Source organism: Equus asinus, chromosome 20, assembly GCF_041296235.1.
Source record: "Equus asinus isolate D_3611 breed Donkey chromosome 20, EquAss-T2T_v2, whole genome shotgun sequence".
NCBI lineage: Eukaryota > Metazoa > Chordata > Mammalia > Perissodactyla > Equidae > Equus > Equus asinus.
Window position 1 is genome coordinate 89163266 of NC_091809.1, and position 19656 is coordinate 89182921.

The following is a 19656-nucleotide window of genomic DNA, read 5'->3' on the forward strand; positions in this document are numbered from 1 at the left end:
TCAGTTGTCCTGAACACTTGCACCTTTCCCACCATGCAAGAGATTTATGACACTGTCTCTGATCTGTTTTGTCTTTATCCCATAGACAATGGGATTCAAGGTTGGAGGAAGAAGAAGATAAAGATTAGCCACAATGATGTGAAGAGAAGGGGGAATGGTGTGTCCCCCAAAACGATGGGTAAAGAAAGTAAATAGTGCTGGAACATAGGTGATGATGATAGCAGATCTATGGGCAGTGCAGGTGCTAAAGGCCTTCTGCCGAGCATCTGCTGATGAGAGGCTGACCACTGCCTGAAGGATCATAGTGTAAGATATGGATATACAGCAGATGTCAAACACTCCAAGCAGGAGGGCAACCATCAGACCATAGATGACATTGACCTTGATGCTGGCACAGGATAACTTCACCACTGACATGTGGTCACAATATGTATGGGAGATAATATTGCTTTGGCAGAAGGGCAAATGCTTGGCCAAGATTGGGAAAGGGATCATGAGCAACATACCTCTCAGGAAGGTGGCAAGCCCAGCTTTGGCAATGATAGGGTTAGTGAGTATTGCAGCATAACGCAATGGGTAACAAATGGCCACATAGCGGTCCAGAGCCATGAGCATGAGCACACCAGACTCCACACCCGTGAACCCATGGACAAAGAACATCTGGACTAAGCAAACATTGAAGTTAATTTCTTTGAGATTGAACCAGAAGATGCAGAGTGCATTGGGTAGAGTAGTGGTGCAGGTAAAGAGGTCAATGAGGGAGAGCATGGCCAGAAAGAAATACATTGGACGATGTAAGGACTCTTCACGATGAATGAGGTACACAAGGCCAAGGTTTCCCACAAGGGAGATGATATACATTGTGCAGAATGGGAGGGAGATCCATACATGTACTCTTTCCAGACCAGGAATTCCATTAAGAATAAAAAATTGGGGGGTCACATATGAATTATTTGAAACCAGCATAACTAATTCAATAGAGGGAATCTATTTTTCTGGATGTCTCTCTCCTAAGAAGAAGGAATTAAGAAATAGAAATTTAATTCAGATCTTCCTTGAAAATTCAATTTTACACTTGCAATAAAATTAAATTTATATTAGTCCCAACAATTTTGCCTAAAATTGCCTATGAAAATAAATAATTCATTGAGTAATACTATATTACCTGTAATATTTTAAAAGCTTTATGAACAGTCTAAACGTAGTTCTTAAAGCCATAGTTACAAAGTTGTAATGCTTGTTATCATCAAATATAAGAAATTAATACATAGAGAGATCAAATAATGTTGAATGTCACAAAACTAGATTCAGGGACAGAAAGGATATTCATATATGACTCTAACATTCATGCAATCTCTGTTATCTGCATCCTGATTTGACAGAGTATATAGCTTATGACAGCAAGTTATAATTTCATGAAGGATGGCCTGGAATTTGTTAATAACGTTAATTTCAAGTGGTAATACGTAACAGGGAGATTATGGTAATGCATACCAAATAAGATCTTATTCAAATTTCAATTATTTTCATACCAGTTATATGACTTGGTTTGATTTACTTGACACTCAAAGCCTCAGTTGCTTATCTATAATACAAGGCTAATGATAATGAACAGTTCTGAAAAATAATCAGAAGTTTATTTAACTCCTAAGTTAGTATCCTGGTAGATTGTATATACTAATTTGAAATGCAAGTGGGGATGCCACATGGATATGAGATTCAATGATAGTGGTCATGAAGGTCTAACTATTGTGATTGTCCCTGAAAGAGAAAAATAAGAAATCTCCCTTTCTCACATAACCTGTAATAAACCAATGTCATTGACGTCATCTATTTTTCTTTTCATGTCTTCTGTTTTTACATAATTTTTGTGGACCATATTCTCTGTAGTCTCCCTTTATTCTTTCTCCTGGAAATATTTCCACTCTCATGACCTGAAGTAGAGGCAACATGATGTTAATTTTCAGATAATTTTACAAGAAAGCTATGTCAAAATTGCTGAGTCCTCCTTCTAAATGCATCCTGGATGTTTTCATTTTAAATTTCCATGGACAGTTTAAAGTCACCATGTCCAAGACTAAAGTCATCACTTCAACTTCTATCCCATGCCAGAATAAACTCCATTTCTGAGTTCTGTCTTTTGGAGAATGCTGTCATCATCTACCACATGATCTACCCACATCTTTGTCATCTTCTCAGGTATTCCTCTACCTCATATTGGGTATAATTCCTTTATAGCACAAAATGTCTTGGTTCTCTTACTCTATCCAGGTCACCTCAGCATATCTATTTACTCTATCTTCAGACAAGAAAAATTTCTATTTTTAACCCGGAAATATTTCTAATGTCAGGCCTTTTTTATTAATCATCCTTGTTACTGTCTTTTAAAGACCATCTAGTTACATCACCTACAGGTTTGCTTTGTCCTTTGTATTTTTCAAACCAAATTGCCCAATAGCATAATTTTGAAGACATTGTAATATACTGCTCAAGAATATTCAATGCCTTTTCCTCAATTTGAGGGTAGGACTCAATTTTATTGGCATGGCTTTCAATAAGGTAAAACTTAGGTCTTATCTTCTCTTTTCTCTTTTCTTTTCTCCCATTCCCTAAGCCTCCAAAAGTATCTTGGTTTGGGCGATAAATTATATGACCACTGTATACTAGCATTTCATGATTAAACGTTGCTAGACTACTTGCCAAGCCTGAAATACTACATATACTTCAAGCCTATGTTGACTTTGCTTAATTTCTTTCCCATATTTGAAAATCTCTCTGTCATATATTTACCTTGAAAAGCCTTCTTTGAACCCTGAGATAGAATGCCACTTCTTTTACAGAGGATTGTGTATTCCAATGTCCAGGGTAAGCTATTGTCACTAAATTCCCTGAGCCAGGTACAGGATGTTTACTTTGCTTGCCCAAAACTATTAGTGATTAATTTCCAGTGAAATCAAGGTTTTTCTAGTTCAAACTTCATATCTGTTCCAGTAAATCAATTCCTTTATAAAGGCTTACTAACAGTGGATCAGTGATTTATTTCTCATTTATTCTTTTCTGTGTTTGCTTGTTTTCTCTGGAGGAATACAACGCTTCACGTTTTTAACTTGGGACCTCTGCACTTCCTGCTTCTTATAATTTCTGCTTGCTCAGCACTCTAGCCATCTTCCCAGTAAAGAGCAAGAGGATTGTGTGGGATGATTCTACTTTCTCTTTCAAAGGGGAGGGTAATTTGGTTACAAGTCGCATTCAGACTTACCCTGAAACTCCCTCCACTTCCCTATTTTTGCCTGTATTTCTGGGAAAGTAAAAAGTAAACAGAATATCAGAGTGAATTAGAAGTACAATATAACAAAAGCACAAGAAGAAAAGTGCACCTCAAGATCTTGCTTCCATCTTGCATCAGCCTTTATCAGTGAAAGAGACAGAGCAACACAATGCACTACAAAAGGCGTACCACATCAAGATGTGCTGCACCATACCTCTTCATGTCAATCATAACTTCTCTTCCCTTCTTGATGTCAGCAGGTCCCATTACCTGATCCAGGTGTCTAAGCCTCCAGGATCCGATGGAAAGTACTCTGATTGATGCTATCATTGCAGCTTCTGCTGTTTCCTCATCCCACGTTGGGCAGCCATTTGACACAAAGCGCCTGGAGCATCCATTTGCCTCTGACTCTTTGAAACAAAAAACAGTCTCCTTTAGATTATCACTTAACTTCACCTCCAGAAAAGTCAGGATGAATTAGGTACTGCTCAGAGTTTAGGAAGGCAAAGGAGGCTTCCTTTTTCTCATCTTTCTCACTTCCATGCTATGCTTCTCTAGAGATGGCCTAGGGTAGCATTTGTTTAGAGGAATTTAGGATCTGGGACATAGAATAAAATTATATCAGCCACCTGAAGAAGCTTCTCCCTGATCCTCTAAAGAGGAATGTCAGGAAAAAACTGGATCAAGAAAAGAGAGTTGTAGATTCTCTGAGACTATTTCAGCTTTTTTTGCTAGCGTTATTCTTAAGTGTTTTTCCTGAAACGTCAAATCCAATTTCTTAGTGACACATAATGTCATAACTGAGACCGAATATTTCAAAAATGTAAATTACATTAAATGATTTCACTTGATAGATTTTTTTAAATTCCATTAAGTATCCACTATGTGCCAGGCAACAAACCTTTCTGCACTTAGCATAAGGCCTTTCTCTGCCTCTTGTCCGGTTATTTTAGGTTCATCTTGTGTACAAAAAGCCAATTTGCATGCCAACACAAATATTTATCCACATCCCTTCAGAAAAAACAGCGGGAGTACTATTTGATTGTCTATATTTACTTATTTAAATATATTTACCTATTTGTTATTTAAATTAATGAATGAATTTCATTACATTCCTATAATGAGTCTACCAATTCAATATCATCATAGCCATTTTATCTAACCAAGATTCAATATGTTAAATAGCTTGCGGAAAGATACCTAATTATGTGCTCTCTATGCGAAATGCTGATGAAACACATCCTCTTCTCTCTTAAGTCAAACCAAGTCCTCTACTTGAAAGTTACCTTTCTCCCTTTCTGCTACTCTCATATTTTCTCCATTTTTCATGATGATGATAGCCTGGGGAACTGTGTGAGAACTATTTGTATATTTATCCTATTCCTTTACTCACCTGTGAGCTGGTTTAATATACAGACTGAATATTTCACCTATTTGACCCCTATTTGAATGAGGACAGCACCTAGATTAAAAAAGAAGTGAATTGGAGTTAGATTGGCAGACTGCAAGTTGTCAGACTGAACTGAAGAAAGGAAAGGGGGTGCAGAAGGGTAAGCTAGTGACTTCTGTGGAAAAGGATCTATCTGTTTATCTTTCCTTGATCTAAGGCATCATAGGGTTATTATTATCTAATTCTCTGTCTCTGTCATTATACCACATATTTATAAAAATGAATAAATATAAAGAGAAGAATTCTCTATACTCTAAAGGAGGTTTTGAGAGCATCCAGCTTCTCTCTTGCCCAAATAAGAGCACGTATCCCTTCCTAGTACCATCTCTGCTTTGAATGTGGAATGACCATGTTCTTAGTTCTTCCCAGAATAACAAATCACCGACAACACCATCTGTACAGCAAGGCCCTTGATTTCTGTGATGATTTGTGTTGATTTCTGTGACACAGGCAGACTGTAACAAGACTAGGCTTTGTCATAAAATAAGCCCAGGACTGAAATAGTTGGAAGGCATTATCTTACCCAAAACGCAGCTCCAGACAAGAAGGGATGTGTAAGTTGCTCATGCCAGGGAGAAGATCCAGGAATGTATATGATGGCAGCACCCTGGTTTCATCTTATAGATCTTAGATCAGAAGTGCTTAGTTTAGCTGACTTCCCTCAGGAAACAGGCATAATCTCATATTCTCAGGACACCCAAGTCTCACTGTGAAACAGGGCTTAAGCACCCCGAGAGACCACAGAGCCCTAAGTGAAAACATAATGCAAAGCTTCATATATTCAGAAAAAAATAACACTCCCAACCATAGCTGGTCCACAAACTAGGGCAGTCCAGGAAGTAATTCTCATAGTACAGGTAGCCCACCATTAGTGTTAGAAGTTGGAAATTCTTAACTAAGGCAATTAAAATTCAAACAAAATGTACACGTGTGTGTGATTTTATAATGTGGTTTTTTTGTTTAATCTGAATTCTAAAAGATTATTCTCATTAATTTAAAAAGAAAAATGTAGCAATAAAAACATTTTTTAAATAACACAAACTTCTGACACTAAAAAATGACTACTATTAAGATTTTGTATATCATTATTTGCAGTTATATGTAATGAAAAAAGTCAGGACCATAGTTTGCAGGCTGCATATTTCCTTCACTGATGCTTCTTTTTACATTTACATACAATGGAATATTATTCGGCCGTGAGAAAGAAGGAACTCTTGCCCTTTGTGACAATGAAGATGGACCCTGAGGATATTATGTTATGTGAAATAGGTCAGATAGGGAAAGAGAAATACTGTGTGATATCTCTTATATTGTAATATAAAAAAGCCAAACTAATAAAAAGTGATATAAGAATGAAGGTTACCAGAGACCACAGGGTGGGGAAATTGGACATATGTTCTTTAGAGGTACAAACTTGAAACTATTAGATAAATAAATCCTTGAGATTTAACGCACAGCATAGTTATTATAGACAGACAGCAATACTATATTATAAACTTAAAAGCTGTAAAGAGACTAGATCTTAATTGATCCCACCATAAAAAGAAATGGTAATTATGTGACTTAATAGAGACGTTAGCTATGGTGGTAATCAAAATGCAGTATATGAATGCCTCAAATCAATACAGATAGTATTCCATAAACATATGCATGTTATGTGTCATTTGTGTCTCATAAAAATAAGTTTTTAAAAAAGGACAAATAAATCTTCAGTGACTTACACAATAATTTAAATGAATTTATTTAAATCACTTTCATTAGTTATTTATACAAGACAATGCCTATTGAGAAAATGGAAATAAAGAAACAGTTATGAGTTAAAATAAAGGAGAGTTCTGTATTCCTTCTGGCATTAAAAAGTAACAAATTGCAAAAAGACACATAACCACAAAGTACAGTTAAGAAGAGTAGTAAAGGGAAGTGATTAGCAGTGAATGAAGGATGTCAACAAATTCTCAGAAGAAATAAGATAAGATGGTTTTAATGAGAGAAAGATGAAATCAACAGAGTGAAAAGGCAAGCTACAGAATGTGAGATGATATTTGCAAACCATAATCTTATAAAGGTTAATATCCAAAATATATAAGGAACTCCTACAAGTCAATTGCCAAAAAAACTAAGCCAATTAAAAAATTAGCTGAGGACTTTTATAGACATTTTACAAAGATGGCGTACAAATGGTCATCAGATATATGATAAGATATTCAACATTACTAATCATGAGCAAATGCAAACCAAACCATAATGAGATGTCACCTGACATCTATCAGGATGGCTATTATTGAAAAAAAGAAAGCAAGACAACAAGTGTTGACAAGAATGTGGAGAAATTGGAACACTTGTATGCTGTTGATGGGAATACAAAAAGTTGCAGCAACTATGAAAAACAACATAGAGGTTCCTCAAAAATTTTTAAATAGAACTACACATGATCCAGAAATCCCATTTCTTGGTATTTGTCCAAAAGAATTGAAATCGGGATCTTTAGGAGATATCTGCACTCCCATGTTCATTGCAGCATTATTCATAAGAAAGAAAGTATATAGAAATCTTTCTCAGAATACACTCTCAAGAGGAGCTGCAAAGATCTTTGGAATTTATCTACTTAAACCACCCTCAAGGGAGGTTGTGGCAATAATCTTAAGAGTTTCTGGTAACGGTAATAAAGAGAAAACGGATGAACACAATTGTAATAATTGAAAGTTGGCCTATAAGAAACTGTCTCTATCTTCAATCTCCTTCTTCCTGAGCTGTGGATATTCTTTTTTCCCTTTCCTAGACTGAATCCACTAACTCTTGAATCTCATATATAAGCATATTTTTGCTTTATTCTCTCATTTTTCTGGAGTGCATCTTCACAGATCTTTCTAAGAAAACTGGTTATGCAGATATACTCTCTTCATTTTTGTCATATCCGAGATAACTTTACTGTTCATATATTTGACCATTGGGTTGAGTACAGAATTGTAGTTTAATAATTATTTCTTTTCGTAAGTAAAAATACTGCTTCATTATCTTTTAGCATCAATATTTGCTATTAGGTAGTCTTTTCATTTCTGTAAATGTGAATTGATATTTTTGAAATTGTGATGTTTGTTTTCTACTCGAAAATTTGGGGAGTCTTTTCATTATCTTTATGTTCTTTAATTTCACTGTAGTGTGTCCAGGTTTGAATCTTTTATAAACACTTTTATGGATATTTTGGAGTTTCTTGATATTCCCTAAAATACAAATTTTGAGTTTTGTTATAAGAAATATTATTTTACAGTTGTTTGGATAAATTCTCCTTTTGCCTTAACACTTTTCTCTCTCAATGTAAATCCTAAAAGTAAATCCAGACTTTTGCCCTCTGGGAAAGAAGTTCTATATCTCTTTACTTTTCTATCATGTTCTACATTGTCTTGACTTTTTCTTTCCTTTCTGTAAGATTTTGCAAATTTATTTTCCTTTCCTTGGATATTTTTGACATCATTCATTTTTTTTCTGTTATTTTCTAATTGTCAACTTTGTCCTTTTCCATAGAAATCCTTTCGTTGTTTTATGAATGGTCTATGTTATCTGATATCTCTGAAAAATATTGATGCTATAAACATCCATCTGAAAAAATAATAAGGATGGTGATGTTACACCAACAAAGAAGGAGATATAGTCCTGACTTGGTTGTAAAGGAATATATATCCATACTCAATATTCATATCAATATTCACACAATTATAGTAACTCAAAGAATGTTTATTAGTTTTCAATTACTACAATCAAATTATAAATAAATCCTAGAAAATTTCCAGAATCATAACAAGTAGTAAATATTTTAAGAACAGAAAATTAATGACATAACTGATTAACACTGGGTTTGGAAGTGGTAGGGAGAAAAGAAAACTACACACACAAACAAATGTTTAATATGTATGTTTAATTTATAATATTATTACATTTTAATATAATATGTAATATTTAATACATGGCTTGTGCTTTTTATATATGTGTGTATGCAAATATATACACATATATTCATACATACGTACATATATATGTGTATATACACTACACACACACATATATAAAAAAACACGCAAGTGACAAATATTATAATTAAGTTAAAATCCTTGTCTGTAACAGAGTAGTTGGTAATTCAGTTAAAGTTCAAACATGCTTTGGAGTAAAACAATTAATCACAATAAAGAACAGAAAAAACATACACATACACACAAAATATATATAAATATAATTTTTTTAAAGATTGACACCTGAGCTAAAAACTGTTGCCACTCTTTTACTTTTTCTGCTTTTTCTCCCCAAATCCCCCCAGTACATAGTTGTATGTATTTTTTTTTAGTTGTGGGTGCTTCTAGTTGTGGCATGTTGGACGCCACCTCAGCATGGCCTGACTAGCCGTGCCATGTCCCCACCCAGGAATGGAACCAGTGAAACCCTAGGCTGCTGAAGCAGAGCACGCGAACTTAACCACTCAGCCACGGGGCTGGCCCCACAAAATATTTTTAAGAAGCTATTTCTGTCAAGGAAGTAAGTGGAAGAGATTTTCAAGGTGAAGGTTTTGATTTTCTTTTTTTTTTGAGGAAGATTAGCCTTGAGGTAACTGTTGCCAATCCTCCTCTTATTGCTGAGGAAGACTGGCCCTGAGCTAACATCCATGCCCACCTTCCTCTGCTTTATATGTGGGACGCCTACCACAGCATGGCGTGCCAAGCAGTGCCATGTCCACATCCGGGATCCCGGCCGGTGAACCCCAGGCCGCCGAAGGGGAAGGTGCAAACTTCACCACTGCGCCACCAGACCGGCCTGGGTTTTGATTTTTTAAATGAGTATCTTGTCTGTGTTGTTTGATTATAATTTACACAAATGCACATATTATTTACACTAAATGTAACATACTTCTAAAAGAAAAGAAAGTATATGCACTTTGTAAGCCATAGACAGATAGCATAGAAGTCAAAGAAGAAAATGTTTCACAGTTTAGGTAAGTCATAGAGTGTGCTTAAGACATATTATTTCAAATGAATATTTTACTGAAGTGTAGTATGCATGCAATTAATGCATCATAAGTGTACAGCTTTATGAAATATTGCCAAGTGGACACACTCTGTAATTATCATTCAGGTCAAGAATTAAATCATTGACAGCACCTCTGAAGCTCCTCTCGTGCCCTGTACAATCATTACCTGGACTCTCATTCTCAAAGTTAAACATCATCCTAACTTCTAACACCATAAATTAGTAGTTAGTTTTGTCTGCTTATGAGCCTTCTGTAAATGAAATTATACAATACATATTATTTTGTCTCTTTCACTTGACATTATATTTAAATAGACCACAAGTATTTACTTATTCAGTTTGATGGTGATGGACATGGCTTCTGGGTATTGTGAATACACTGCAACGTACATCTTTTACAAGTTTTCTGTTGAACACATGTATGCATTGCTGGATATATGGAATACAAACTTGAGAAAGAAAGTAGGAGATACGAACTTGGGAAAGAAGAAGAAACACCAAATGGTTTTGGAAATTGAAGGCCAAGATAAATAAATTAGCACAGAGACTGATCACCATGGCTCATGTTTTGCCAGGGATCTAAAATCTAAAAAAAAATTAACTTCAGTCGTAGTGACCCAGCCACCATGACACAAGGTTGTGTAGATTGTCATTCAGGAGAGAAATATCGGTCTATGAAGATTAAATGCATTGAACTTGGTAGTCCCCTATGAGGAAAGAGGCTTTGAAGAACAGGGAATTTCAAAAGAGAGGGTCTGTCTACATGAGCGCAGTGACACTCTTTCAAAATAGGTAGAAGAATTAAAGTCACATAAAAATATTTCCTATAGCCAGATATCTGCTTTCATTTGGATGGTTTCATATTGACTTGGTGATCTCAACCTGGCAAAAAGTGACCTTTCTACTACCCTCATATTTTCATTTTTCATGATGATGATAGCCTGCTAATTTTATTTTGGCTAGTTATGTTATTATTACTGAATTGAAAATATTTAATATGTATTATGAATAAACGTCATTATTAGGATTTTTTTCCAAGGTTTTTTTTTCAGGTTCTAATTTGACCTTTTTTTTTCCTGCTTTATCTCCCCAACTCCCCCCGACACATAGTTGTATATCTTAGTTGCAGGTCCTTCTAGTTGTGGCATTGACTTCTTATATTTATATTATTAATAGAGTCTTTCAAAGAAGAGTTTTTAATTTTGATGATGTACATCTTATCAAATTTTCATGTTTTATACTTTGTTTCTTTGTTAAGAAATATTGCCTAGCCCAAATTCATTAAGACATCTCAAGTCTTTGCCTAGAGCTTCTGTAATTTTAGCTTCTAGTTTAATTATGTGCTCCATGTTGAGGTAATTTTTGTGCATGCAGTAAGGTAAGGGCAATGATTCTTTTGTCCCTAAGGACACACCAGCACCCCTTGGAAAAATTATTCATCCCATTATATATTTTGATCCCTTTGTTGAAAATTGATTGACCGTATACGTATGAATCTATTTCTTGATTCTCTTTTCGATTTTATTTATTTTTATTTCTATCCTTAGATTATCACTACAGTACCATGATTACTGTTGCCTCATACATCTTTAAATTAGTTAGTGTAAGCCCTCTATGTTTATTCCTTCTTCTTAAAGATTACTTTATATTTTCTTCATCCTTTCCATTGCCATAGATCTTTTAGATGAACTTGTTATATCTACAACAGTATTTCTTGGATTTTTATGAGGATGACATTGAACTTATAGATGAATTTGAGAAAAATGGGTGTTTTAACACCCTCAAGTCTTCTAGTCCTTGAAAATATTAAATTTATTTCTTTAGATATTCTTTTACATCTCTTAGTAACTTTCTGTAGTGCAGTGTAAAGATCTTGCAAATGTTTTACTAAATGAATACCTGTTTTATCAATTCTAAGCCTATAAATCACATTGATTTTTTAGACTTTCAATTTCGTATGGTCTATGGTTGTTAAATAAAAACAAAGTTAGTTTGAGTCTTATTATTTGCTTCACTTATTTTGTGTTTTAGTCAACCTTCTTTTTCTCTAAATTATAAGGAAAATTTCAGACAACTGATTTTAAATATTATAATAAGTATTTAAATCTGCTAATTTCTCTCTAAGCAATGCTTTTCTGTTTCCCTCAAATTTTGATAGGCTGAAGTATGCTTGCTAGTTTTCCTTAGGAGTTTTTCTTTGACCCATATTTATACAGATGTTTAATTTCACAAATCTTAGAAGCATTTGGTACTTTATTGTTATTGATTACTAATTTAATTATTTTTAGTTAAAGAACCTATTCTCTATGATTTCTACACTTTTAAATTTATTCTCCCTTGTTTTATGAACCATATGCATTTGAAAAGAATGTGTATTCTGCTGTTTTGGGCATAAAAACAAGCAGGAACTGACCATCACCTCTGTCTGTCTTTCACCACGTTTATCCATGACGACCTTCACAGAGCAATGGCTGCTGCTTCACTTCTACCTTCCAAATCTCATGAAAATTCCTTTTTTGGCCAACACTAACCCAAAAACATGGAAGAAGAAGATTCTTGGAAGCGTCATTTCATCTTCACCAATTTGATAATGTACAAATCACCACTGGGTTATTTTCTCTGCTAACAAAACAAATAGGGTTAAAAAGTCATTTCACCATGGGGAAGAACTCAAGTTGTAATTATTTCTTACCAAAAGACAGGGTTGTGTGATTATGAAGTCACAAGGAAAAGAAGAGAAAGGATTCATTTTTAGATTCGTATGAGTCTACATCCAAGAAACTGACTGAAAAGAGTATGTCTTCTTCAGGAAAAGATCTTTTGTAAAAGCTTTCTGCATTTGTTACTACCTTGATAGAAATTTAGTTTAATTTTTCTCCATATATTGATATTTTATTTAAATTGTGAGTTAAAATGTTTGCATTGCTTGTTTATATTTTATAAAGAGAATTCTTATGAGGGTAACGATTTTCTATCTCTGACTCTCTATAAGGTGTTTTTATTCTACATTTGCATTTCGATTTTTGAGAGCATCATTTTTACAAAGTAGAAATGCACAATAAATTTGACAAGGTAGATGAAATAGACAAATTCTTTGAAGTATACAGTTGCCAAAACTGACAGAAGATAGAAAAAAATCTAAAGAAGACTATATCTATTAGAGAAATAGAATCTATAATTTAATCCTTTCCATAAAAAAAATCTTTCAGCCCAGGTGAAATGGTCAGTCTTTCAAAATATTCAAATATGAAAGAAACTCTTTCAGGGAATAGAGAAACATGTAACACTTCCAAACTTGTTTAATGAATCTTCACAACCTCAATACCAAAATCTTACAAAGACAATATAAGAAAGAAAAATTACATGCCAATGTATCTTATAAATGCAGATGTAAAAACTCTCAAACAAAATATTATTACTGAGAATTGAATCTATTAATACATGAAAAAAGACAATAACTCACAACCAATTGGAGTTGATCCCAGAAACACAAGGTTAAATTAACATTTAAACCTCAATCAATGTTGTTTTTGATATTAACAGAATAAAAGAGACAAGCCATATGATCATCTTTAGATGAATTATCTCATTTAAAACTTGAAACATTGCTTTGAGCTAGATATTATTGTTACAATCTTATAGAGATTAAAATGATGTAGTACCAATAGAAGTCTGGAGATGATAACAAACAACACAATTCATGCAGCTGCTTAATGGTATAGGAGGACTCAAGTTCAGGTCTATTATTCACCAAGGACGGTTGTTCACAACTACATTGTACTGACTATTATGCAACAGCTTTCTGCCTGCTGTTATGTTCTAATACTGAACCCTAGTATCAATCCCTCAAGTTATGGTCTTAGGAATCTCATCAGGAAACTTTTGGCTACCAGAGACTCTCTAGGTAATTTGACATGTGTTGGGCAGTAAGTGAGGCCAAGCTTGACTCAGGGAGACTTTCTCAAAGAAAGTAATGTTAACATAAATTTCTGAGCCCTGTCATATCCATTTTATCTCATTTACCTAATACTAAACTTGTTTTCAGTTATATGGCAGGAAAAAGCAAAGAACTTTCTAATTTCCTCTTATCAATTGGAACTTTTGTGCATTTCTTCCCTTCAATAAACCCATCCATGAACATAGAGGAACGGTCTTTTTTTTTTTTTTTTTTTTTTTTTTAAGACTGGCCCTGAGCTAACATCTGTTGCCAATCTTCACCATTTTTTTTTCTCCCCAAAGTCCCAGTACATACTTATATATCCTAGTTTCAGGTAATTCTAGTTCTTCTATGTGGGATGCCACCACAGCATGGCTTGATGACTGGTTCATAGGTACATGCCCAGAATCTGAACAGGTGAACCCCTGGCTGCAGAAGTGGAATGTGCAAACTTAACACTGGGCCACGGGGCTAGCCCCAGAAATGGTCTTTACTAGACGTTTTGGCATGTATGTCACACACTCCCAAATAATGTACACATTATAAACACATATAGATAAGCAGAATTTGTTAACCTTTCACACCCATGATTATTTATATCGTAATAATATAATATCTGCATAATATTTATAAGCATGCGTGTTTGATTAATATAGTTTTTAATTAGGAAAACAGACAGCTACTAAAAAGATTTTAAACAAGTGTGTTTTCACTCACAGTTTTTCTACTTGAGGAACCCTAAAAGAGCTTAAGACTTGGAGCATGTCTGTCATCTGATAATTTATTATTTATTTTATTTAAATGTTATTATGCCTAATAATATTAATATTATAGCAACATATTTCAAGAAGTCTTGCCTCTAGGCTTTTCAATTATTGTAATGGTCTGTTTTGGAATGAAGCTATAACTCACCAAATTTCTAATTATTGAAGATTCTCATTTTGGGCCGAAGCTCTGCAGTATGGAGCTTGTTTGTTTTGTTTTATGTGCCTTGGTGAGTAGGTTTGTTCACTACAAAAGAAAAATCTAGATTTGCTAGGTTTGTGCCAATTGTAGCTAGCTGTTCTAGAAGAAAGATGTACCATTACACTAGATTTCTTCATACTATTTTCACCTTCCAATAGCCTGCACTCACTTCTACAAACCGAAAGGATGATATTAAATTGTGGTCATTATGTTCTGGCTTCCTTCTCCAAAATCCCTTCACTGCTGGGAGAATTTCAATCCAGTGTTTTATGTTTCCTTAAATTTGACCAAATTTTGCTAAATGGAATTACAACTTAAAAGAATTCTGTGTTTCTACCATGGTAGAGGGGATCAAGAATGAAGAAATGATGCATTTTACAGTGCAATGTTTCAAATGAACATACAACCAGGCTTTATTGTATAAAATATATTTTGATGAGTCTCTAGCAAGGAAGATTATGAAATTGTTTACTCAATATTTTTGAGGAAGCTTTTAGATCCATACAAGCCAAATAGATAAAGCTATGATAAAAATTATGAGGCTGGAATTAAAGCACTCTAGGAAGTCAGGTATAATTCCAGGTTTATACTGTAATGGATACAAGATGGTTCATAAGTCCCATCTGAGGAAAGTTGTTAAAATTTGAGGGTAATTATTAAGGAGTTTTTTCCTTGTTCAGATATATTCTAAATATAGATCTAATTTCAACAAACCTAAATTTACCTCCTCCCTCTTCAGAGGATATCTATGGGACATCTATCTGTGAAGCTCCAAACACATTTTCTCCTTGTGTTTGAAAATCCCCAGAGAAGCCACTAAGTGTCACTATATAGGATTCGAAACCAATGCTGTGCAATTTTTCTGAACCATATCAGTCATGAATGGGGATTTAAGAACATCTGACATCAGGTTGAGTTTGGGTGATTCAGAAGCAAAAATATATAATATACACAGAAAATTTGCAACTGAATGGGAGAGATTTGACTCAGAGGGTGGTTGAAATAATAAACATTGAATTATCTGACTCTTTAGACTTCTGAAACCAAACGGATTTGCAAACTGCCTTGAAGAGGGACAAGGAAAAGTGGGGGAAAATTAAATGTAGTTTAGGCACTGGAAGAAGGAGATTCCATGGTACTGATCTCAGCAGGACCAAAGGGATAATGTTATAGGTAAGCAAATTTCTGTATAACAATATCAAAACTTCTCTGCTATCCATAGATGGAGGAGTCTTCTGTAGGAAGTGGTAAGACCTCTACCAAGAAAATGAATTAGTGCAAGACTTAGACAGAATTCCAGTGACGACTGTGCAGCCCAGCATCCTGACAACAACATTCATGACACGTCTTTCTCCTTTGCTTGAATACATTTGATGACAGTAATCTTGTTATCTTACTAGAGGTCTCTATCTGCATGAATGAACAACATTACTTAAACCCAAGTCTACTTTCCTATAACTTGCTCTCTTCATCATATATATGACCTTAGAGCGTGCAAAATAATACAAAAGGCAATTACATACATCCATTCCATGTACTAGTCCCAATTATAAATATCTCCAATTTCATTTGCCTTCCTCCATATACACTTTACTTTTCAATATGCACACTAATTTAAGGTATTTATATACAATCATAAATGCCTTAAGAAGAAGAACCAAAAAGGATTTTTTGAAATTCATTCATTAATTCATTATAGAACTTTTTTCTTGTGCCAGTTACTATTTTATGTACAAGAGCTATAGCAGTGAACAAAATAGACAGACATCCCTGTGTATATAGATCCGTCATTATAGTGAGGGACCAAGGACAATACTGATTGCCATGGAGTAAGGGAAAGCTGGAAGGAAGATATTATACCAAGATCAGCCGTCGTCTGGGGTGGCAATTTTAAATTGAGAAGTAAGGAAAGGGCTTACTTTGGGTTTGACACTCAGTGGAGATCTGAAACTATTGAAGGTTTGTGCCATGATATTATCCGGGGAATAATAAAACAGGCACTGACAGTGGCAAGTGGAAATGCCCTGAACTCTGCACCCGTTTCATGAGTATGAGAATCCTCTACTAGGTGGTTCAGAGTTGGAGCAGTGGGATACACATTCAGAGATTTAAAAGTGTCCTAATTGTAGGATGTTGTAAACAAATATAAGGGTGTTGGCTTTTGTTCTGAGTGAAAGGTAAGGAAGGATATTGGAGGTTTAAGGCATGGCTAAAAATGGTTTTACTTACATTTATTTTATAAAGCATAATAATGGTAGTAATGCTAACAATAACTATGATAGTACTATACATTTTGCTTATTGTGTTCCAAGTTGTGGTGAAATTCTCCATGTTTACTCTTCTTAACATTAAAAGGCATTTACAGTTGAGCAAATTGTTTTAAAAAGTCATCATGTCTAATCTATTCCTATTTTCTAGAAAAGTTTGCTTTTATCTTTTTTATATATTGACACTGTTTATATAGCATCATTTGAAATGTTTTCAACTGGTTAAAAACAATGGTTAAAAAAATACTTATACGGAAAACCCTATGCTAAATCTCACAAAAAAATATAAATGGAGAGAGAGAAACTAAAAGCAATCAAAATGAGAACTTTGGAAAAGACTGTCATCTGGAACAGATTAAAATATAACAGAAGAATATATTAAACGATTTTTGAAAATACAATAAATATAGAAATATAATGCTGTGGGAAGACAAATAACTCAAGTTGGTAATCTCAAATGAAAAAGAACTAAGAAAGAGCTTTTAAAAATACAAGATAAACAAATAAATTAAAAAATAAAAAATAAAATAAAATAAATAATAATAAAAATAAAAATAAATATATAACTACAAGATAGAGAAGAAATTTCTCAAAAATAAAAAAGATCTAGAGTCTTATGATTTTCATCAGGAAGATTTCAGGCTAGATCCATGTCCCAGAATATAGAAGATAAGTGGAAAGCTGTTTTCAAAAAATAATTAATAAGTTATTCCACCTTATCCAAAATAAATATTATAGTTATTTAGGAACTTAAAGTAATATAACAAAAGGAGACATATAAATTGTGATTATTCACAGCTATATACCATGCTTATCTACACAGAAATTTGAGAGAATCAATAAAAATTATGAGAATTAATTAAAGCTTGAAATGTCATTGGTTAAGTGCAAATGCTTAAAACTTTCATGTTTACTAGCAAGAAATAATTAGAGATATAATGCAAAATGCACATGGTCATGTTTTGTAAGTTGTAGCTTATTATATAACTTTTTGGCCTGTAAAATCTTCTGTGCTGATGGTTCTGACTTGGAAAATCCAGATTTTCAGGTTTAGACTTTTACATAGATCATGTTTAGCCCCTAATACCTGTGTGCAATAAGCAGGTACTCACATAATTTAATTGAGTATAATCTAGTGGACATCTGAAAGGACTTCTTGGAAGAAAGGAACATATGTGAGGAGTTAGGAGCATCAGTGTTATTTATATAGGGTTCATAATTTGAAATTGGTCAAGGGGGCAAGAATAAGCATGAGTGACTGGTCTGGGAATGTAAGCAGGCATATACAGAGGTTACAGCAATTTTACTATGTAAGACCAGGGCTTTGCTACTATGTTTACACTATATTTGCATTCTTGTGATTTACTAACAGGCCCAGGACCACTAAGCAGGATCAAAGAACACAGTTTTGGCACAAAAAAGATGATTTTTCTCCTAAAATTATTATTTATATTGTGCAAAATACTTGTTCATATTTTTTATCTAGCTGAAAATAATATCACTACTATCTTCTCGTATAGGACATCTTTACTGGTATAAAAAGTAACATGCTTTGCAATTGACCATCATGCATGGAGCCAACAGCTCCAGCCTGACACCAAGGTACTTCATTCTTAATGGGATTCCTGGGCTCGAAGCCACACACATGTGGATTTCCCTGCCATTCACCGTCATGTACATCATTGCTGTTGTCGGGAACTGTGGGCTTATTTACCTCATCAGCCATGAGGAGACCCTGCATCGGCCCATGTATTACTTCCTAGCCTTGTTGTCCCTTACAGATTTTAGTGGGTGCACTTCATTTGTCCCCAATATGTTATGTATCTTTTGGTTCAGTCTCAAAGAGATCGACTTTAATGCCTGCCTTGTGCAGATGTTTTTCATCCACATGCTGACGGCCATGGAGTCTGGAGTGCTCATGCTTATGGCTCTGGATCGCTATGTGGCCATTTGCTACCCTCTTCGCTATGAAACCATCCTCACCAACACTGTAATTATCAAGATTAGTCTTGCCACCTTCAATCGAAGTGTGTCGCTCACGATCCCGTTTACTTTCCTGCTCAAGCATCTTCCCTACTGCAGGGGCAACCTTGTCCACCATACCTATTGTGATCATATGTCTGTGGCCAAATTATCCTGTGGCAACATCAAGATTAATGTTATCTATGGTCTCATAGCTGTCATATTCATTGCAGGATTTGATATGTTCTGTATCTCCATGTCTTACACGACTATTATCCGTGCTGTAGTCAATCTGTCATCTGCAGATGCTCGCCAGAATGCCTTCAGCACCTGTACGTCACACATATGTGCAATTGTCATCACCTATGTCCCAGCCTTCTTCAACTTCTTCACTCGTCGCTTTGGGGAACGCACTATACCTCACCATGTCCACATTTTTATAGCCAATCTCTACCTGTTGCTGCCTCCCACCTTGAACCCAATTGTCTATGGAGTGAAGACCAAGCAGATCCGTGAAGGAATGATCAGATTGTTTTTTAAAGAGAAAAGTATTTTGAATATTTGATAAGTTTATGATATAGAATTCTTCATTTATAATAAAGATCAAAGTAAAAGTTATAGAGGAAGAGAGTAAATGCAAAATTCAACAACCATAAGGTCAGGAGAAAATACCTGTCAATATTCTGCAGTAAAAATTATGAAATAATCACAAAACTTTTAACCTGAGCTCTCCAACTTAAAGAAAAAGATAAAATAGGAAATAATTATATTTCTCACTTAGTTTTACTTTAGT

General features: G+C 34.4%; 2 protein-coding genes across 2 annotated transcripts; one reads left to right on the forward strand and one right to left on the reverse strand.

Annotated features, from left to right (window-relative positions):
- On the reverse strand, positions 1-966 carry LOC106828937 (olfactory receptor 52N5-like). The gene has a single exon (XM_014837748.3). It carries the CDS (start codon positions 964-966, stop codon positions 1-3), a length of 966 nt encoding a protein of 321 aa, XP_014693234.3.
- A 17502-nt stretch (positions 967-18468) lies between these two features.
- On the forward strand, positions 18469-19428 carry LOC106828936 (olfactory receptor 52N2-like). Its single transcript, XM_014837746.2, has one exon. The coding sequence runs from the start codon at positions 18469-18471 to the stop codon at positions 19426-19428; it is 960 nt and encodes a 319-aa protein (XP_014693232.1).
- The last annotated feature ends 228 nt before the right edge of the window (positions 19429-19656 follow it).